Below are 24,278 nucleotides of genomic sequence, written 5' to 3'. Positions count from 1 at the left end.
TAGCATCGAAAATTTTTGGATCTACGTGTATAAGTTAAGTCTTGGAAGAGCAATTATCGAAGAAGCGAGTTAAGAAGGATAATTAACAGAAACGTGTTGGCCTCCTTTACTCCCCTTCTCCTAAGCTCCTCATATCCCTTACCAACCCTTATACCTCTCTTTCATCTCTCTTCTCTTTCCTTCTAGCTTTATTCTCTATTCTTGTCTTTTCTTCTTAGGTATGCGTTCGAGACTTCGTAAAGCTGCGACTCATTTAACTTTGGTGACTTTTGAAGACAACGACAGTCATTAGCAATTTTCCGAAAATTATTCGTTAAGATCGCCATGAGATTATACGGCTATAGGAAAATTTGATCGTAGTATTTTTTATGTGAAAAGAATGATTTAATTATTACAGAAAAGAAGTACGAGTAAAGGGGTTAGTAGATATAAGGGGAAGTAAGATGAGCTAAATAGATTTAAATCAATCGGAGTATCTAATATTATTTATGGTGTTATGAAAAATAATTAATTTTTAATAATTATACAATATTAGATAAACAATTTTATACCTATAAAATTATCAGTGGTAATATAGTAATTTAATCGTGTTTCAATTGTAAACTAAATTCAAGAAAAATATAACGATACATGTTAAAGGTTGTATGAGGTTACTTTATATACTCGTTGTAATCTTAAATTTTTAATTAAAGTATCAAATATTACAAAAAAGGTTATTATAGAGTTATGGAGTTTATGTTTAATGAATTTGTTTGAATGGAATATATGTATGCATTTATTGATTAAAAAAAATGAACCCAACTTTTGTTGGTTGACAAAATTCAGATGCATTGATCAACAATTTAGAATGTTGACGTGCTAATATATCTATATCTACTAACGCGACACGTCACGTAGCTCTTCAACGTGGTTAGATGCCACGAAAGGGGTAAAACGTGTCAGAGAGTAGTAGCTTAAAGTAGGAATATCGTTCTGTTAGGCCCAACGTGAACTATGCTGCGAATACCTGCTTGGGTGTACTCTTTTGATCTTTTGGAAAACCCGTTTAGACCTGCTAGGCCCAGTAGATAAAATCTACACTTGCGTTGTGATAGCAAACCGAACATAAAAACCTTCCGTTTCTATTTTATTACGCCGAGCCGTAGAGAACTTCTTTAACGGAAAAATGTGGAATTTTAGGCAATCTCCCACTGTGCCGTGAGAACACCAATAAGAAACCCTTAACCTAGTAAGGAACGCTCTTTTTCTAGAATATTTCTTGTTTCGATTTCCCTCGACATCCGAAACTTTCTTCTACTCTGACCGTTACGCTTGTAAGTTGTCTGTATCCGAACGTGAATCTTTGTTAAATAAAGTTATTCTTTTCAAAACTTGGAAATCCTTGTTTTTAATACGATTACAAAAATTCAATAAGCCGAATTCTTACGTTATCCGGAAATCATCGCAAATCTAACCTCGCGCAAATATTTCCGCATAACAGTTCGTATTATAGAATTTATTAAGAGAATAGCTCGCGTACACGACTGTAAAACCGTCGGAAGATAAATGAGACAAATTTCCAAAACGATATTTTCCTGTTCTTCCTCTTCTTATTGAAGTGAAAACTTCTTTAGAATGGGAGTGATCTGAAAAGTAAACAAACGCAGCTATGTTGTAACGAAGCTATGAAACGGCTGCTATACTAAATAACGAGAGAAAAAGAGACAAACATATAGGATTGAGCCTGCGAGAGAGAGACGGAATATGGCTATACAGTTTTTCCTATTCTCGGTCTCCTCTTTATGCTATGCTTCGTAGTTATCGCTCCTAGTTGTATATGTGTGTGTTTGTGTGCGACTGCATACTACAAAGCGTGGACACGTATTCTTTCGATACTCGAAATGTTTGTAGGTATGAGCGATAGAAAGATAAAAAAATAAACAGAGATAAGCACGTAGGTATGCGACAAAAGTATAAGATCCAAACGAACCGACGGTCGAAATAAAGAAAGAAGGTGCGTGGTCTGTTTTTATTTTACCAAACGTGTCATTTCTTTTCTATTTAAAAATGTTTCTATTTTATTGAAAAATTAATATTATTAAATTATTTATTTATTTCGCAAATATTATAATTAACAATTATGAAATATATAGAATATAATAATTGTATTGTCTGCAATATTTTACAAAAAAATGAAATGATCATCAGATATATCAGAGAAAAAAAAATTAAACAACATTTTAGAATATTTTTCTTATAAATATCCAAAGACATGTTTTTTAATTATAATATTTGCGTATTTAGGAAATTTATACAAATTTTTCAATAAAATAGAAAAGTTTTTAAATACAAGAAACTAGACACGTTACAAAAACAAATAAACCTTATTTACTTTATATTTCCAATAAAAATACAATACAACTTATTTTACCAATATAGCAAAAAATTATAGAAAATAAATTTTTTATAAAAAATGTTTAATATTATAAAATAAAACAGCGGAAATGATAAATAGATATTAAAATCGTTGTAATTAAAAACCCGATGAAACGAAAAAAATACGAACAGAATTGTTCCCTTCTTTAACAGCATCTACAGTTATTAGTTGCAACACAAAAAGAAATACTTGTGTATGCTAACCCATGATAAAGATATCTCACATTCACAGAAAGTGTGAAAAGTGTAAAAGAAAAAAATTCATCTACCTGAGTTTCAAAAAAATATATATTATACTAGGGGTGCCCCGACCACGCGTTGCTGTGGCTAATAAATATATAGATAGATCTGAATCTACGCACATAACATTTATCTTCTTTTTCTCTTTTTTCTTAATATCGAACCAACTGCGCATGAGCTGTAACATAAGATCACCACTTACTTCACATCATATAATTTTACATTGTCTGAATATAGGCACATAATATTTGTCTTTTTTTCTCTTTTTTCTTAATATCCTTTTAAAGGAAAAATAATTATGGTGAGTCACCCTTATCACTCAGGGGTATAAGAAATATACGAAAAACTATTCTCATACCTACCGAATATACAGAAAAAATTTCATATAAATCGGTCAAGTCGTTTCGGAGAATAAGAATAACAAACACTGTGACAGGGGAATTTTATAGAGATAAGATTTACTTGGATTAGGACGGCGTATCTTTCTGTCGACAAATATTCTACAATTTTTTTTCTATCTATGGCTATCGCATTCGGCATTCTATCTTAATTGATACAATTTGGAAAGTGATAGTTTTTGTCAGCTACCCCCATCCCATAATCATACCGGTGCTCTTTGATATATATAGTAACAATATTATAATAAATAAATCCTACAATTATCTTACTGTTGATACTCTGCATTCGTCTCATTCTCTCGAAACTTAGATTTTTGAAGGTTTCACTTCTAACACGTGTGATCTGCACATAGATTTTTTGTTTTTTAAATGCTTTTTGAAAACACCAAATAGGATTTAAAGGATACCAGAATGACAATAATTTTTCTGCTAATTCTAATTTTCGTTAATATTACATTTATTAAACTACGATGCTATACGAACTTTCATCTAATATTAACTAATCGTACGTTATTAGAGAAACTAAACTTAATTAGAACTCGTTAATTATAAGGAATTTTCCTCGAATAATTACAAATGAACGAATTGATGGAATTATTGCTATTTAACGGTCACATTTATATCAATTTACGAATTCTTTCAAAATATCAATTTCTAATTTTCAAATATACCAGAGTTATTCGTATAATATTTAAATATGTTTTCTTAATAAAATATTAAATACCAAATTAACGAATAGGATAAACTCGATGCGTTAATAATTAAAATAGATTATCAAGAACATTTTAAAAATTCTGTTAGATGTATTTGACGCCTCAAACCAAACGAATAATGAATGATTGATATTCTTGGATTGATGACGTTATTTTTCACACTTCGATCAATAACAGTATCACCGATTTTTTTTTGCGTTAAAAACACGTCCGTTGAGAGTTAAACTATTGTAAATAAAATATGCTTTTATGGAGCGGGAATTGGAAGGAAGAAAGATATCAAAAAATTTATTTTTAACAATATCGAGAATTATCAATTAAAAAAAGCGTGCAGAAAAAAAATGTTTTGCATGTTTTACTATAAATATCCTCGCTGAATATGAACTTCTTATAAAAAATGAATTGTTTCAAACGAGACAGAATGGTGATTGAAGTACGTATGTATATGTACGAGTAAAAGGATCTTCTCTAGAACATGAAAGCTTTGGTTTCTTGTTACGTTTCGTGCTATACACCATTGACCTGTACTTTTTTACTACGAGTCACGCATACAAAAACGCGTTACAGACTACAGGCCCGACCTAAAAAATCGATGGGTCATCTGATCCCCCAGGAAACCTATATGGGACGATATAGGGGCATAAAATAATAATTTTTAGCACTATGCCGTTATTTGTAAGCTGTCCAACTGAGTGCAGGTGAGAATTAAAAAGCACAAAATAAACGGGTACTTTTTTATCAAATGATTTTGTACGGCATTCTTACCACCGATAGATCCATCGAAAATAATGAGAAAACACGTAGTGCCGTTTAAAAATAATAGGCCACAAAGCCGAAAAATCATGCAAAATCATGCAGATCACCCCCCGGACCCATGGAAAAAGGTGGATTTGAACCCTTGATTTTTCTCCCTTGTTGCATGATTTTTGTACAGTGTTGCAAAATAATCAATTAGAATAGGTATTAAAATTGTATGAAACCAATGCCGTTCAAAATCAAATGATTTAATAGACCTGGGGTTTTTTCAGAAAATCAAAAATTTTTTCCGACTTTGCGGCTTACTATTTTTTAACGGCACTACGTGTTTTTAAATTATTTTCGATGGATCTATACGTGGTAAAAATGCCGTACAAAATTATTTGATAAAAAAGCACCCGGTTATTTTGTGCTTTTTAATTCTTACCTGCACTCAGTTGGACAGCTTTCAAGTGACGGCATAGTGCTGAATGTTATTATTTTATGCCCCTATATCGTCCGATATAGGTTTCCTGGGGGATCAGATGACCCATCGATTTTTTAGGTCGGGCCTGTAGTCTATAACACATGTACAAGTACGCATGTCCACAAATACGTTGAGACAAGAAGAAATAGAAAAAGAAAAAAATACGAAAAGAAATTAGATCGTAGATACTAGTAGATCTCTGTGTAAATATTGTATATACATGTACTTATTTATATACACTAATCGACAAAAGTTTAAAATCATTCTTTCGTAGATCTTAATAAAAATTGATTATTGCTATTATATCGAATATTAATAAATTTAATTATTTTTTAAAGATTCTTAGTATTTTCTTACTTCAACACTTCTGTATGGTTCTGAAAATAAATTAAGTTTTAGGTGATGTTCAAAATGAACTTTCCTATTGGGGCATATTTGGAAACTTAGGTTTGACGAAAAGAATGGACAAATATTCAATTAGAAATATTCGAAAAATTAATTGTTCAGGATGCCAAGATAGAAGTGTATGCTAATGCTAGAATATTCGAATACTAAATTTTCTCCTTCTGGAAATTCTTCTGCGTTCATAAGTCTTTTTGATATGTAAATCTATCTCGGTTACTCCAAAGATATACATTTTTTTCTTCGTCTCTTCGAAATTACTTAGTGATATTAAGTTTTTAGTCGGTAGTGTATACGGTGATACTTGTTTCAAGTGAAAAGCACGTATTTGAACAAACCTTGAAAGAAAAGTTGAGATGTCAAAATGGATTAAATATAAAGTCCAAATAAACCGTCAATATACGTTACTGACAATAGTTGAATGCCTGTTTTCAAAAACGCACGAATGCAATACTCGTTACTAGTGGTATAGAAAATTGAGCATGGCAGATTGATGTGTTTGTATGTGTTAAGAGGTAGTAAAAAGATTTCCAACGATCTTCGATTGTAATTTCAAGCGACACGTTTCATTGCACGATGGTTTTAAAAAGAAGTAAAAAGTAAAACAATAAAAATAAAAACACGAATAAGAGCCGGTAATAATAATAATATAATAAAAGAGGTGTATTTCACTTGTATGAAATTTAATAATAAAAATTGTTAAAATCTCAAAAAGCGTTCCAGCTCGTTTAACTTAGCGATTTGGGTGTTAATTGTTTGCATTTTCGTTTACTTGGTCCGTATAAATTGTAATTATTAAAATTACTGCAATTATTGTAAATATTTTAAATTTATTGACAATATTGACCAATTATTATGTTTATAAATATTTTAATTAAAATAATGACAATTTTTGTATTTAATCGATATAATATTCCGAGTATTTATTTAAAAAGTCGGATAAAAGGTTTGTAAAAATATAGAATTTCCATAAATATCTACTTATCAGGTTTTTAAAATTTTTAATTCTCATTACATTTCAACTCTCTTATATCACACTTGTATTTTTAAAAGTTCTAATTTTTCTTTTTCTTTATGATTTCAGGTTATTTTCCATTACCTGCAGTCTACTGTCTTGCTTGGATTAGCCTGGACGTACTTTTTTGTACGGCAAGTATAATGCATCTGTGCACCATAAGTGTCGACCGTTATCTCAGCCTACGTTATCCCATGAAATTTGGTCGGAATAAAACGAGAAGAAGAGTAATCTTGAAAATAATCTTTGTCTGGTTACTCAGCATCGCCATGAGTTTACCTCTCAGTTTAATGTATTCTAAGGTGAGAGTAATGTCACAATTACAATGAAAATGATTTGAACATCTACATAGATATGAAAACATCAAATTTCTCGATAAAATTTTTCATTATTCATTATTCTCATACTATTTTCATATTTTATATACACATTTTTTTCCAGCATCCCAATCCTTGTATATGTTGTATTCACTTTTTAAATTTATTGTATTACAAGTATAACGTAAGTAATTTAATTATACAAAAAGCTTAAAATTACATTTCCAATTTTTTGACCTAATACACTACTACAATTACCAGTACACATATTTATAAACAACATAATATAATAACAATTAATTACTCATTCAAGTTGGATCTCAAAGTATTTGTTGAATGAAATTTTTTTTTTCTTTTGAACTTTACATCCATCTATGGATTATCGATAATTTCCTTTTTTCATTTTTTTTATTTTAATAAAGGAATATATAATCAATTCTCGGCGAGAATTATATATAATTTTTGCAGACTTAACTTACATTAGATGCTCTGCCAATGAGCTAATATAGTTTTTATACTCTTTCCTTTAGGTAGATTGTTGCGGATTGAATGTGTTGTCTCAGTCTTTTAACCAGTATCATACCTAAGTATTTGATCGAATCTTTGGTTGGAATAACTGCTCTATTTATGGTCACAGGAGGATATGTGCCTTTACGTAACGTGAAGGTTATATGCGCCGATTTATTTTCACTAATATTAATATTCCACTTTTGGCATCTTCTTTCTAGCATATGCAGATGACATTGGAGAATTTCAGTCGTGTTTTGAGGATCACTCTCAGATACTAACAAAATTGTAATATCCACAAATGTAGTCGTTGTTATCTCCTTTGAGGTGTGCACATCTGCTGTGTAAATTGCATATAATAATGGCCCAAGTACACTGCCTTGTGGGACATCAGATAAAATACGAAAGGCTATAGTGAATTGGTTTAGGTACTTGACTATGAATTTTCTGTTAGTGAGGTAAAATTTAAGGATCATGTAAAAAAGATGTGTACCATACTTTATCGAAAGCTTATCTAATGTCCAGGAATACTGTTAAAAAACATTTTTTCTGTTCAAGATCTTGTGATATATGACGAGTTACATAATTAATTTGTTCAATTGAAGAATAGCTTTTTCGAAACTTGAATTGATGTTCAGGGAACGCTGGGACATCTAGTGCTTCGAAGAAACGATTAATTAGCATTTTTTCAAATAATTTGGATAATGTAGAAAAAAGACTGGTTGGTCGATGTTGTGGCCTAGATTTCTCGATTAGGAGTTCTCTGGCAATTAGTTGCTAGGGATGAGGAAAGAAGAATTAGAATAAAATTAATCAAACATGTGGTTGAGTCAAACAAAGATACAATGCTTTATTGGCTCGTCAAGGAAAAACCTTGCGGCATAAAAATCCTGGATGATATTAGAGTATAATAATGAGAATCCACCACGTGGCGTTACCACGCGGGAAATTACCGTCAACGTGAAATGAATATAATGGAAAGATCTCACCTCTCGTCCGCTTCGTTTACGTTCCCTCTCACCTCTCGTAACGACTTAAACTCTCTCGACTTAACTACCTCAACTTAAGGGTTCATTCTGGTTTATACGCCGAAAAAAAAGGCTATTTTCACGATTTTTTTTAGGCTTTGTAGGATACATATACATATGAAAGTTGTTGGGTATAATAAATACACTTTAGAAGTACAAGAAAAAAATTTTTTTTTATTGTTTTTAACGTTTTTTGACATCCAAAATGGCTGACAAACGTGAACCCGTCAAAAGTAGGTATGCTGTTGGCGGGCATCGAAATTTGAGAACGGGTGATCTAAAACAAAAAAAATTAAACGGTTTTAAATTCAGTATGACAATGGCTATCGGGTATGCTAAAACTATCAATTTTTATGAAAACAAAACAAAATGACGGCCATTTTTCGAAAAATAAAAAAATCAACGATTTTTTTCGCAGTTTTTTTGTAAAAAAAAAATAGTAAAAATTAATATTTTGACTTGGTTGTAGCATGCGAGATAGCCATTCATGTGTAGAGTATGTGGTTAAAATTTCAGAAGGATCGGTTGAGTAGTTTCGGAGATATCATGCCCGCTAACCGAAAAAACGTTGTTTCGAGAAAAACGCGTTTAAAGTTTCTTTTAACAAATTTTTAAAAAGTCTGACTTTACCTTATTCTGCGATGCCTGCACCATATAGTATGCCTTCTGCTTCTTCAAAATACTCATTTTCTTCCACTCTAGCCTTTTTTCGTTGTGTCCTGGCCTCTATCAAAGCTTCTCCGCTCAAACAATTGGCTGAGCGCACGCGCGTGTTGCCGCGGTTACTAGCGTAATTGACTGCGATAGGGCCAAGTTTTATCTCCAAAACGTGCATTATTTTCAGTATTGGATCAAAACCTTCGTTGAATATACAAGCTGCCAATTTAAAAGTTATTTCAACAATTTTTTTACCATTAAATAGGTGTTTAGGCACCATAGCCCAAACGCATTTGTTGAAGCACTCATCATTATGTTAAATTTGTGGCCACCTAAACATCTTTCAAGTAATTCTGTTTTTGTCAGGTCAATATCAACCTTTTGTTTTTTGCTGCTGTATTCATGCAGAGACATTTCCACTTACACAATCGCAGATGGTTTGTCTCCTCTATCTGTAATATCTCTATGTGTTTGGGTCGCAAAATAATATATTAGACTGCTCGGATCGTTCTAAAATTTTTGTATGATAATTCTACATATGTCTACTTTCGAAAAATGCAAAAAAAAAAAAATTAATTTTTTCAAAATGATAAGCCAGAATGAACCCTTAACTCCTTCGACTTAGCTCTTTGCTCTCTCGTTTCGACTTAGATGTATATTCACAGCCGTCCAAAGAATAGAATGAGTATTCCTTTGAGTCTGTGCTGTCAGACAGTGCTGTCAAATCGTGGGTAAATCTTACCCTCTCCCTATGCCACTGGGATTGCACACAATGAAAGTTATCCATGTCCGTGTGTTTGGGATGTCGAAAGAAGTCGAATGTAACCGAAGTTGGCGGGCACGCCGGTGTGGCACACTATGAAAGCGACTCGTGTCGTCCGAACACATGGACATGGATAACTTTCATTGTGTGCAATCCCAGTGGCATAGGGAGAGGGTAAGATTTACCCACGATCTGACAGCACAGCTTTGAGTTGGCCCAACGGAGGGCGTATAGTGGGGAGGTGAGAGGTGGGGATGCGAGAAGTGGTGGTGGCTATCGTTAGCGCTTCGATAGTCGCTTGAAGTTATTCGATATTCGTAACGAATATCGATCTAGAATTTTAATTGATAGAATCGAACGCGTGCATATCAAATACAGTTAGTTACCGTAAGATCATTTCGGATCGTACAGTCGATATGATTTCATGTGCTGGTTTCCCTGGTTTATGAATAAGAGTTTCTTACAGCTTCATCCAGGAAGTTGAATAGTAGCCTAGATGTAGAATAGAGTTGAATATGGAAGCTATTAACATGATCCCTTTCCTTGACAGTTCTTTCATTATCTTCCTGTTATAATTAAGTCTTGTCCTGGAGCCATTTTTAGATTTGCGTTTGCAACGATTGTTAATTTAACTTCCATCGTAGTAAAATGTTTAAATTATGAAGATATTTGAAATGATACGTTCAGGAAATTTCTAATTTCTTCTTTTTTGATTAGTGAAGTGACAGGAGGTAGTTTATATACAGTAACTCAAACAATTGATCAAATATTCTCATAGTGTTTAACACTAGATTGCCCAAGCAAGTCATTTTGACTGCTTTTCATTTTCAATTGAAAAAAAAACTATGTTTATAATGATAAAAATTTTTAGAATTGTGTTGACTTTTTATACAACATATAAATGTGTTTATTAATAATTTTCGTTATCTCCCGCCCCCCTTCGTTTCCGGTATATATATGTGTTATACCTATATAGTCCAGAAGCAGTCATTTTGACTGCTTGGGCAATTTAAAATAATATAATGACTTTTATTATTAAATTGCGTAAATTTCCTATATGACCAGTTCGGCTCTGTATTATAATAACATTTTTCATTTTTTTCGATTACCCTTACATGATAATATGCAAGTACATGTGCTTCTTGATTCCATATGTTAGGTGGAAATTATGTTTATGCTATCATCACAGCTTAGTCTCTTTCCACATTCCTACCTGCCCTATCCTTTTTTTTTTTAAATAACATTGTAGACAATAAACCTTTTATTTTGTTCTTTTTCTTTATATTTATTATATTTATTTTTTGTTGTTTGAATACGTTTCCGATCCTAGTATTGGGTTTACAAGTAAATTTCCAGCGTTTTTTCATAAAATTTGAGGGTTTATACTGAAAAAATGGTTACATATTTTTCATTCGAAATATTGTTCATCGGAAGATAAAATTTTTTCCCATCTTTCTGGCAATTTGTGAATTCCGAACCAAAAAAAGTTCCCGTCTTTTGAGCTCAAGAATTTGAGCCAATTTTTGATTCCTTCTACTGAAGTAAAGCGCATTCCGGTAAGAGCGTTCTGCATCGACCGAAACAAGTGGTAGTCGGATGGCGCCAAATCTGGACTATAAGGCGGGTGAGGCAGAATTTCCCATCCACTATTATTCAAGTAGTTTTTTACCGAAGCAGCAACACGTGGCCGAGCGTTGTCGTGGTGAAAAATTATGGACTCGTGCCTGGTCAGATATTCTGGCCGTTTTTCCGCTAATGCTCGCTTCAAACGAATTAGTTGGGTTTGATACAATGGTCCTTTGATGGTTAGACCACTCGGAAGCAGTTCGTAGTATATGACACCCTTCTGATCCCACCATATAGAGAGCATGACCTTATGCATGTGAATATTTCGCTTCGGCGTTGAATTGACCGGTTCGCCAGGCTTTGCATAAGTTTTTTTGCGTTTAAGATTATCATAATAGATCCACTTTTCGTCACCAGTAACAATACGATGCAAAAACGACTTTTTTTATGCCGCTGCATCAACATTTCTGACATGCAAAATCGCCGTTCAACATCTCTCGGCTTTAACTCGTACGGCATCCAATTTCCAACTTTTTGGATAAATCCCAAAGCTTTCAGGCGCAGGAAAATGGCTTGTTGTGTGACGCCCAATGATGCAGCAAGTTCTTCTTGAATTTGACACGGATCCTCATCCAGCAAAGCCTCCAATTCCTCGTCTTCAAAATTTTTCGGCTTTCCGGAGCGCTCCTTGTCTTCAACGTCAAAATCACTATTTTTGAACCGTTTGAACCACCCACGACACGTCGATTCACCAATACATTCCGCCCCGTAAGTTTCCAGAAGCAAATGATAGGCCTCAGCTGCACTTTTCTTCATATTAAAGAATAGAAGCAGCGCTTCCCGCAAATGACGCTTATTTGGCACATAACTTGCCATGTTTTTGCTTCATAAAATATACGACGTGATAGAAATGCGCAAATATGATGATGCAATGTTGTTAACAGATACACAAGCTTCGAAAAAGACACATGTGATGTGACATTTCTGTCCGGAATCTACTCGTGACACCATCTATTAGAAAACGCTGGAAACTTACTTGTAGATCCAATAACATTTGAACTTGGCTATCATCGAGTCTGTATGTGGTTCGCAGCATTTCTAACTACGTTTCCCAGTTATCATATTAATCAGTTTCTCCTTTGAAAGTACTTAAAAGATCAGCAATATTTTTATATTAATTTTTTTCTTTATTTTCTGGATAATACTCGCTTTCCTCTTATCTTTCAATCGATCGCCGACGCTTGGTATTAATACTTGTACTGCAGAGACTTCTTCATATTTCTAGTTTGTGTCGTACGAGTTTCAATTCTGAATTTAATAACTATCTATCGCTTCTTCCAGTTTCTTCTTCATCGTTATTCTGAATTTTCTCCTGAAAATTTGTGATTTCTACAACATCAGAAAATCTCATTTCTTCATAAACAACGAGCGGAACTGTACCTGTTTACATTTTTTTGCGCCCACGCTTCAAATGGATCGAATTCTTTAAGCCGATGCATCAATTCGGCATTAGATCCTGTAGGGCTACATCTAAATTCTTTACACTTTTCTTGAGTTCAGCCAGCGTAGCATTAATCTGTGATTTCGACCACTTTTAAAACTCTTCAATTAATCGTGTTCAACTTCGATCTTAACTTAACTATGGGCCGAATTTTTGTTAAAAATAAAATACAAAAATCATGTGTACAGATTACACGTGTTAGAAGTGAGACCTTCAAAAAACTAAGTTTCGAGAGAATGAGACGAATGCAGAGTATCAACAGTAAGATAATTGTAGGATTTATTTATTATAATATTGTAACTATATATATATCAAAGAGCACCGGTATGATTATGGGATGGGGGTAGCTGACAAAAACTATCACTTTCCAAATTGTATCAATTAAGATAGAATGCCGAATGCGATAGCCATAGATAGAAAAAAAAATTGTAGAATGTTTGTCGACGGAAAAATACGCCGTCCTAATCGAAGTAAATATAATATACCCTTTTTTGTAACTCAGGTAGATGATAGTCTTTCTGTGAATTTGAGATATTTTTATCATTGGTAAGCACACATAAGTATTTTTTTGTTGTTGCAACTAATACCTTTAGATGCTTGAAAAAGAACAGAACAATTTTGGTCGTATTTTTTTTCTTTTCATCGAGTTTTGAATTACAACGATTCTAAAATCTATTTTTCATTTCCGTTGTTTTATTTTATAATTAAAATATTTTTTTTTCTATATTTCTATAATAAGTTGTATTATTGTATTTTTATTGGAAATATAATAGCAAATAAGGTTTATTTGTTTGATTACGTGTTCCGTTTCTTTTATTTAAAAATGTTTCAATTATACTGAAAAATTAGTATAAAGTTCCTAAATATGCAAATATTATATTTTAGATTCAAACTGAATTGAATTGAACCGACTAATTATGAATCGCTTCTTTTTTATATTTTTCTTGTCTTTCTCGAAACTTTCCGACCATTCGCGAACATAAAATATCTAGATTATTCCTTTACTTCTATTCCTTACTAATATTCAAGAGGTTTCGGTGGGACGAAACATTAAACGATAGACTCTTTTAAATGGTGTTGCATTATAAAACAAATACATGAATTCTTGTCTTGAGAAACGATTTCTTTCATCCTACACTCATTTATCGAATAAATTTAATAATCCTATTATGCAAGAATTGCTTTACTAAGCATAAATTGGCATTAAATAATAAGAAATAAAAAATGGTTGAGTCCGTATTATATTATTAAAATAACTTTGTTTCATCATATTGTAAGGACTGATACGTTTCAATATAACTTGAATTAATAATTTTTAATAATTCATTTATTCTCCATATTGTTAATTTATTTTTCAAACGTACTTTTCCTTGGAAATTATATTATTCCTTGAGTATATCAGAAATGAGAAAGTTGTTGACTCATCAAAAAGACTACTAATGTCCATAACTTGCTTTTCAAAATGTGTATGAGGATATATAGGCTTTGGTTTATTAACCGGAAGCGTTGGTCACTAATCCGGATAATCTAATATATATTCGAGGGGTTAGTATGATGGAAGGCTCAAAGCTCCCTTTTTGGTCTTTCCAACATGGAGCTTTACGTAGCTTTTATTCTCATCAAGGTCCTGTTTATGGGATATTATGTGCAGAATACAACAAGGAGACGTTTACAATTATAGTGACACGGGTTAGCATTTATTACGCGAATATAAGTATACACGATTTTTACGTAATTTACACGTACTTACGTGCGAGTCGTTCATATATTAAATTAATTCATTCTTTAAAAAGAACAAAATTTATGTATATTGTCGATATTATTTATTATTAAACAACTATTAACATTTTTTTCCTCATTTAATGCTACCGAATTTAATTATTAAACAAATGTATTTTAAAATGTTAAAAGTTAAGCATTGATTGAGTGCTTTGCAATTAAAAAGAAAATTTCTAAATAATTTACAAAGTGGAGTTATTTGGGCTACGAGCCCATATGCTTGTACGCGTAAAAACACCGACAGTTTTGCAATTACCATCGATTTAACGTTCAAAGTATTTTACCGATAGAACAATTTATAAACTCGTACGCGTACGGTGTAAATACGATTATTTTTCCTGCTACTTTTATTTGCCGAAGCTACTAAATAAAAAGAAAAATCAATAAAAATAGAAAACCTAAAAACACCTTCAAAAAATATACAAAAAAAATTCATGAAAATATACAGGAGGTTTCAAAATATATGAGCTTAATTTTAGGGTTGGTTTTAATATGATAAAATAAAAAATAAGTTCATATATTCGTATGCCCGATTTAACCTCGATTCCGAATTATAGCTGTTTTTATATAGAACTTTATTGATTGCTTGCTTCAACTGTTTACGAATAAGCTTCTTATCTTATGATGTTGGTAAATTCAAACAACAGTTGATATTTTGAACGATTGAGAACATGTACAATAAGACGTTTGAAAGCCTGGATTCAAATAGTTTCCATGAAAATTATATAACAACACGTATAACACAAAAAAGGAATTATTTGCTTATTTTAACGTATCGAAACCATTTCTGAAGTTATGCTCATATATTTTGAAAAAATATGTATATGTACCGCACATATAAAACGCAATTTTGACGAGTCCAGGGTGAGAGACTCTCACATTGTGCGTGAGAGACGAGAATAAAGCTATTTACGAGACATCAGAGTCTCGTATCGAAAAATATAATTTCAAAGGAAGGATATAATGACAAAAAAGGAAAAAACAAAGAGAAAAAGAGAGAAAATATATTTTCAAAAAGAATATTCTAGATAAAAGGAATAGAAAAACAATATCAAAATTTTTTAGAATAGATAATTTAATATGTAAACTTTCTTATTTTTGTACTATATATATATATGTACAGGTATCCCTCTTACAACACGACATCCTATAACACGGTTTCTTTTCAAAAACCTTTGTACAAAAATGTACTTCTACAGGCAGACGGCGAGGATTGCCGTCTTAAAGATACAGTTTTGCGGAAAGTATTTCTTTTCATCTCCATGGTCTGAAAACAAAAGTTTTTGCTCATGACTCGGGATCTCACACAACACGGTATTTTAGGAACCTATCTACCGTGTTATAGGAGGGTTACCTGTATTATTATTATTATTATTATTATTATTATTATTATTATTATTATTATTATTATTATTATTATTATTATTATTATTATATAAATTCATTTACATTGTAAAAGAAATGAATGTAGTTAAGAATGTACTCAGTAGTCATTTTCACGTACCAGTACACGTTCATGTAGAGACACTAAAATATTAGAAGACGATTTTCCCTTTTGTCAGGAACGCTAAAAAGTGTCTTTAGATGTTACAAAGCAAGAGAATAATTCGATTCTTTGGCACGTTCAAATTTTATGTAGAAAAACCTTTTACTAGAAACTTTATTTCATCCTGTTCTATTGAATATATTGTATATAAGTACATATAGCATATACATTATACATTATATATAATCGTAGATAGTCGATCATCAAGATAATACTTTTTAAAAGGTGTCGTGTAATATTTTTTCAAAATATCGATTTTGATTGCATTGAAATGGCAGAGAAAAGGAAAGAGAGGGAGAGAGAGAAGGTTAATAAGAGTAGAGCTTTTCATCGACATCAGAGTCACTATCATATTTTTCCATTCGTTCGAGATTACATGAAACGTATTATCGACAGGCATAGAAACCGAGCTTTACCTCACGTTGCTAGAAATGTATGAAGATCTAATGCTATAACTCTTGGTATGGAGATTTCCACATTCGCAGATTATAAATATTTGATTTAGGTTCCAAAAAAAAAATATAGAAAAAGATTATTTTTATCGTGATTCGATGTATAATGTTCATATGATAAGTTTGTTTTCTCTTTTTACTTTTATAATAAATAAAAAGTTATTTTATTTTTTATATATTTGTTAATACACAAATTTTAATTTTCATGATATTTATATGATAATTATGATTTTTCTTCAATGTTAATTAAATGGATAATATCAAATAGTTAATACTACTATAAGTAATTTTTTTACATGCATTAGTTTATTTTTAAGAGATCAGGCGTATTGAGATTTTATTGATTATACTTTTTAACAATTTTATTTTTTAATGCCAATTAAAAAATTGCATTATACTTACCATTCTATATATATAATATATAGGGTAATTCGACTTGTACTTCTAAATCAAATGTGAGATCGAATTTCAAATATAATTTGAAAATCATTCACCAAATCAATTTAGTTAGACAATGTCTACTTATATAATTAGATAGTTGGAGAGTTAGAAAATAGATAGTGGTTTCATTGGTTCAACAAATTTCGGATAATCGAAGTACTAGTTGATCTAGCGTGAAGCCAACAAAATTCAAATATGGTCTTTGTACGATAACGTTACGCATAATGTACGTTTGCCGAAAGCTTTACGTAAATCGATGATTATAAACGGTGCACGAGTACGAAATACATACATAAGTACATACAACCATACATAGCTTGTGGTATTACCGCTTATCACACCCCTATGCATCCTGAGTTTCATACATGACAAAATGATGATGTTACAAAGCAAGCTATGATATTCTTTCATTTTCTATCTTTCGTTCTTTCTTTCTTTTTTTGCTCTTAAATTGTACTATTGGAATGAAGTTTCCACGATCTAATATAGTATTTTTATAATAATAAAATAAATTTCTTGATAATCATTGAACACTTACCTTTATTAACCTTTTGCACTCAAGGGCTCCGTTATGGAGACAATACATAAATAATGTGTCGCATTTTTTTATAACAAGATTTACAATATTTTCTCATTTCAAAGACTTTTCAAGATTTTTTTTGGAGTTTGTGCTGTTGCTTTTTAGAAGATGTTGCAATACTGCTAGATGGAATGTCTTTTTCTCGGCAATTTGTAAGATGTACTGCTAATTTTTTCCGGAATTCAGTTATTTTGATTTTCTTCTTCGTTATATCTTTATATAAAATGTAACTATTTAGAACTGCAGTATTCAATAACAGTTCAAAGGCTAGCTTCTTGTACCATTTTATAGACCTAAGTAGTGGATTATTGTTGGCATTCATTTGGTCAGATAAATGATCGACAGCTGCTTTTCCTCTATTATAGTCGACTATAATTTGTGGTTTTAACATGTGTTCTGATCGACTTTCAATATTCACTATTTCTGATGAATGCTTTGTCGATAGAACTAGAATGTCTCGTTTATTTTTCCATTTTAAAATGGTAATTTCTTGTTTATTTTCTTTTGCAATAATTTCTCCCCATTTTAATTTTGTTGATATTACTTGCTGCAGATTTCCTCGACAATTAGAACGTAATGTTCCTACTAAATGCATATTTTTATTGATTAATTTTTCCGCTAATTCAACGCTTGTATATCAATTGTCAGTGTATAATGTGTGTCCTTTATCAAATAAATCTCTGCAAAGACAAAAAGCAAAATTACAATTTTAGTGGGCGTAGTATTTTCTTTTTTTAAAGTTTTCTCTGTATATACACGAAGATCATAAGTATAACCCGATCCGCAGCATAATAACTTAAATATTTTGATTCCATATTTATGACTCTTTTGTTTTAAATATTGTCTAAATATAATGCGGTCACGGAACGGAATCAAGGATTCATCAATACACATGTCCTTGGTTGGATTGTAATATTTTTAAAAATTTATTTCCAAATTTTCTATAATTGATTGTATTTTGAACAAACAATTAGAACCATTACTGTTTCTGTTATCTGTAAAATGTAACATTCTCAATAATAGTTCAAATCTTTTGATGACATGATTTTTCTCGGAAACGTTTGCATATACACAGGATCAAGGGACCAATATAAATATATAGCTGGTAGTTTCACTAATCCCATCTACAGAATTAGTCCAAAAATTCTCTTTATTTTACATTTATTTGTCACTTTTCCAAGCGTTGTGTGCGTTTACCTTCTAATTGTTTTTAAACAATTTATCTGGCGCAAGTAATTCATAACAGGTTTCTATAGATATATCTGATCTTATATGCACATTTTCACTTGCAAACCCAGAAAGATTTATAAAGGGAGCAATGTTTGGCTGATTACCCCTCGAATCATGCCATTTTCCAACATTCTTTTCCTTTTCCTTAGATGATAAAAATACATGTGCTCTACGCCGTTTTGACATTTTTACGTTCAAGATTAAATAAAATTTTATGTCTGCACTGGACGAAGAATCGAAAAGAATTAATGGTAAATGAATATAAAAACGTAAATCTTTTGTAAAATCCTTGTTAAAATTTTTCATTAACGTAAAACATTTTTAACCCTTCAGTATTATCGTGTAGAGAGATTTTCTCACACTGTTCTTAAAACTTTTTTTTCTTTCTAATTTCAAATAGAATGACCCCTTGAAAATTTTGTTATCTTCCTAAAAATTAATCTTTTACAGGATAATGAAAAAAAAATTTTTTTAAACTTGAAAAATAAAGAAAAAAATTATTTATTTATCAACTCTGAGAGTTTCTCTTATCGAGTAAGTAAAGTTAGGCACAAAAATAACCTCTATTCGGATGTTTTCGTTTTATTTCGGCTGTCTCCGTAGTTTCTAAACGCCATCTTGAATATATATATATAGATACTAGCTGACCCGGTAAACGTTGTTTTGCCATATAAATTATTTCTAGTGAATATTTTGGTAGTCAAATAAAAAATCTTATGTTTTAGGGAAAGGGTTGTAGTGGGGGTTAACCTACAGAATGTTCTCTATGAGGAATTTTCTTTCTTTTTGTGTTACGTCATATTTACATAATATTGTATAACACTTCAGAGGACCCGACAATGTAAAAGGGTTTTTTCTTCGCACCATATGTTTCTTTGATTATTAAGATAGTATGGGATTTATGGCCCTTTGGAATTTCTTGTTCTTTAAGTAAACAATACCTTATATACCTGCTAACTATTGTATTTTATGATATTTTATTTCATAGGCTCATCGCAGGATCTGTTTCACAGATATTGAATATTAAAAAAATAATAAATATAAAGTTTATCGTTTACTAAGAATTTGGTACTAGACATCAGTTATCGACCACTAAGAGTTGAAAATTATTAAAGTACTAATATCACTATTAAAAATATGGGTTGGTTGTAGAAGAGTGAAAATTTAGGGTTGTATGTATTTTTTAATGCCAAATCATAAAAAAATAAAAATAAAAAATTTTGTTCAAAAAGTCAAAAAAAATTTTTGGGGTGGACCACCCTTATCACTTAGGGGTATGAAAAATAGTTTACGTCCTATTCTTAGACCTACTGAATATACTCACAAAATTTCATAAAAATCGATCAAGTCGTTTGAGAGGAGTTTGGCTACTAACACTGTGACACGATAAATTTATATATTAAATATGGATACTTAGTATTTTAAAAGTTGTTGTTGATAATGACATATTTATTACGTCCGCGTCAAATTAGGTAATTTTTTATTTAATAATATAAATACTTAATATATATTATTTAAAAAAATAATATTTGATATTGTATTGTACTTGATATATTGGGATCTCTGGCAGGAACGGGGCTTACCCTAGCGGGAAAAATATGAACAAGAGACTGGATGGGTTTGTGCATTACTTGTATAACCAAAATAGAGAACAACATGTATAACATTATTATGAATATTTTATTTATTTATTATTTATTATTTATATCATTATTATTATAATTTTTTTTAATTAAATTAAATAAAAAGGAAACTTACATTGCAAGAAATTTTTAAATTTGCTTGCACAAAACCAAGCAATAAAAATTTTATTGGTGGTGAAAGTGTATTAAATGTTGGACATGTGATTAAGTGTGGGCAAGTACCAAATGGTGATTGTAATATTATAAGTATTTTAGCTTTTTGTTTACAAACTTCACATATTAAAGATAATCCACATGAAATAACTGGTGAAATATTAAAAAATGGTCGAATAATTAGAATGAGTTGTTCATGCAAGGCTGGTTTAAGTGGTATTTGTAAACATGTTGTGGCAATATTGCAATATCATTAACTGTCACTAATTCAATTGATCTGCTACGTATTCTTTCTTCTCGAGAATCTATTTAATCTACAAGACAAGCACATTCTTTGGATGATCCTAAAGGAAGATTTTGACTAGGAATATTTGCTTCTTTTCTAAATAAGTTCGAGTTGAATCAATAGCTATAAAAATACACAAAAACAATATAAGCATGAGTAAATTTATTGATTTAACAATTTATAATAACAAGAACAAATACTCACGTATCATTGTTGAAAATACTCACATGAAGCTAAAAAATCATCTTTAATAAAATGGAGTGAACAGACTTTCATACTGGGAGTTATACTTTTTCCAACTTTTAGCGCTCGTACCCAAGCTATGTCTATTAATTATTTCTTTATCATCAAATTTGTTTATTTCATAAATAAATTGTTTTTTACGAGGTGGAATTTAAAAAAAGCCTAATTTTTTCATCACGACAAGCTATGCTTGTACAACCAAATATACAGCAGTACACTTTACTTGTATTTTTTTTTGCTGGGAACTCCATATAAAAAAAAATTCTTTGCAACAACTTTTTAGTTTAACGATACTAGTTATTTTCAATTCTACTTTCAATAATAAATAAGCAAGTCATAAAATTAAAAATATATGTAAATATTTCTACATAAATATCGTGTAGTTCAAATCATCTGTCAGCAATTCGGCACATGACACTATTTTTTAATTTAGCCACCAGATAGCGTATTCAAGTGCTAGAGATCCCAATACTGTGTAAATCTGCACCTGGCTTTTGAAGGAAATAATTGCTCGTCAACTGTTATATTTTGCCCTGGTTGATAGCAAGCTTTACTGTTTTCAATGAACTTATCCCATATTTCCGAAACCAAGGTAAATTTATTTATTTTATTTAAAATAATGATTCCCTTTCGGGATACATGGATAAATTTATTTATTTATGGGCGCCTACTTCTTTTGGTTCTTTTGTCAAAACGAATAAATCGTAGGATTTGCTTGAACTTTTCTCTGACCATAGTTTTTCTAAAAAATTCGGGACTTCACTTTGCTGACCATAAATAATTCAATTTAATAATAGGAGTCATTTGATTATTTTAAATTTCCCAAGCAATCAAAATGACTGCTTTTGGGCAATATAGGTATAACACATATAAACCGGAAATGAAGGAGGGGGAGATGACTAAAATTATTAATAAACGCATTTAACACATAGGCTGAAAAATCCCGGGCCTCACACATAAATGGCGCTATTTTTATTGCATTCATCTCATTTTCAGTTAGTACTAACCTTCAAAAGATATGTGTTTAAATTTCCCAGCTATCGAGTAGTTGGTTCATGAGATGTAGCATTTTGAGTGAAGCAGCTTTTGTTATTTTCAAAAAGATGCATAAAAAAGATTGTCGCGTATTAATAAAACATTATTTTTTATTGAAAAAAATACTGTTTAAGGCCAAGGCTTGGCTTGATAATCATTATTCGGACTCTACACCAGGAAAATCAACCATTGAGAAGTGGTTTGCTAAGTTTAAACAAGGTGAAATGAGCGTTGAAGATGATGCACGCAGCGGACGACCGAAAGAGGCTGTTACAGACGAAAACATCAAGAAAGTCCACAAAATAATTTTGAATGCCCGTAAAGTAAAGTTAATTGAGTTAGCTGAAACTCTAAAGATATCAAAGGAACGTGTAGGACATATAATACATGAATACTTGGACATGCGAAAGATGTGTGCAAAGTGGGTGCCGCGCGTGTTCACAATCGATCAAAACAAACGATGGCAAAGTTGTATGAATTGAGCTTCGAGTTGCTTTCCTATCCACCGTATTCTCCAGATCTGGCCCTCAGTGACTTTTTCCTATTTGCAGATCTTAAAAGAATGCTCGCTGGAAAAAAATTCAAAAAGAGGTTATCTCTGAAACTGAGGCCTATTTTTAGGCAAAAGATAAATCGTTCTACAAAAGTGGTATTGAAATGTTAGAGTGGCGCTGGAATGATTGTGTTGCTCTTGATGGAGATTATATTATATTGATGAATAAAGCCAATTTTGAACGAAAAAAACCGTGTTTTCTTTGTTAGGCCCGGGACTTTTCAGCCATGTGTTTCAGCCCAACACAATTCTAAAAAATATTATCATTATAAACGTAGTTTTTTTCTAGTTGAAAATGAAAAGCAGTCAAAATGACTTGCTTGGGCAATCTAGTGTTAAGGAAATCTTCGTTAGGCTACGCGCGCTGCTTAAAAGCACTGATATTGCGGGAATACAAAGCGCATTACTAACAGATTGATATTTACTCTATACAAATACGTAAATATATTAGAAATTTTTTTTTTATTGCAGTAAAAGATATTTACTATTCAATGAAATGCTTTTTTTTTATATAGCTTTATTTAATGTCGCATCAACCATCAGGGACTATTAACGACATAAGAGTTATACATTATAGTTTATTATACATATTAATTTGCTTAAAATATTTTAGTAGATTTAGTATAGTTGTTTTAGAATTTAGGTTGTTTTTAGTGATAGATTTACCGGAGAATTTCTGTCGGTCTGCAGTGAGTTTCCTACAGTTTAAGATGATGTGGTCCGCTGTTAACTGTTCGAAGCATATATCGCAGTTTAAAGGATCTTCTTTTTTAAGGAGATGTTGGTGTGTGAGTGCCGTGTATCCCTATTGTTATTCTTGATTATTTCTGGTTGCAGTTCGTTGGTTAATATTTGTAAGTGTTCTAATCTACTGTAAAAGCCGTTGAGGTTCCATTGTATTATGCGTAAAGGCATATTTGGTTGTTATTAAATTTATATTTATGATGATTCGAGCTCGGAGTCGAAGGTTTCGCGAGGATTTGATTTTGAGGGTGTTTCTTTCTCCAATTTTTTGGTAAGGCGGTGTAGCCTGTTTTTAATGCTTCTGTCCTTTAGTAGAGGCCGTACTTCTTTAATTACATCTATTAGTGATTCCGTGTCTGTGGTGTACTCCTTTAGGGTGTCAATTGGATTTTCATTGTTGTAGATATTTTCTAGTAGGCTTTTAAATTAGTTATAATTGAGGATGAAATTGTTTTTTGGGTCATTTATGGTTGATTTGGCTGGATTTAACATTTCATTGTGGGGTTCAGGCAGAAAGAAATAAAACTGAAGATGATATAATATAGTTTATTAAATTATGATGATGTGATGTTGAGCGGTATTTACAAAAGGCTTACAAAAATACAGAATACAAAAGAGTTATGAATATAAGACTGACTGACTGACTAATAAACTGATAAACTGACCGATAAAATACGCAGACGAATATAACAGACTGAAAATATAATTATTGAACTGAGAACAAAGGACTAAGAAACCGATACAGACAAATAGATATACAGACTGATACAGATTAAGAACTGATAGATTAGGGAACTCTAAAACTAAAAACTCTCACATATTTATATCATAAATAAGTGACACCCCTTT

At 31.3% G+C, this 24,278-nt stretch overlaps 1 protein-coding gene across 7 annotated transcripts in view; it reads left to right on the top strand.

The window, feature by feature from the left end:
• The window catches only part of 5-HT2B (5-hydroxytryptamine receptor 2B), a 116,464-nt gene that overhangs the window by 63,081 nt on the left and 29,105 nt on the right, over window positions 1-24,278 (top strand). For all 7 annotated transcript variants that reach the window (XM_089170146.1, XM_089170145.1, XM_089170142.1 and 4 more), the window contains one exon: window positions 6,475-6,707. In XM_089170146.1, coding sequence (XP_089026272.1) covers window positions 6,475-6,707 — 233 coding nt within the window. The remainder of the gene's footprint in view (window positions 1-6,474; window positions 6,708-24,278) is intronic.

The sequence above is a fragment of the Polistes dominula genome, unplaced genomic scaffold, assembly GCF_049000335.1.
Source record: "Polistes dominula isolate Pdom_NZ unplaced genomic scaffold, Pdom_raw_medaka contig_15, whole genome shotgun sequence".
NCBI classification, from domain to species: domain Eukaryota; kingdom Metazoa; phylum Arthropoda; class Insecta; order Hymenoptera; family Vespidae; genus Polistes; species Polistes dominula.
This window is presented reverse-complemented; position numbering and strand designations above follow the sequence as displayed.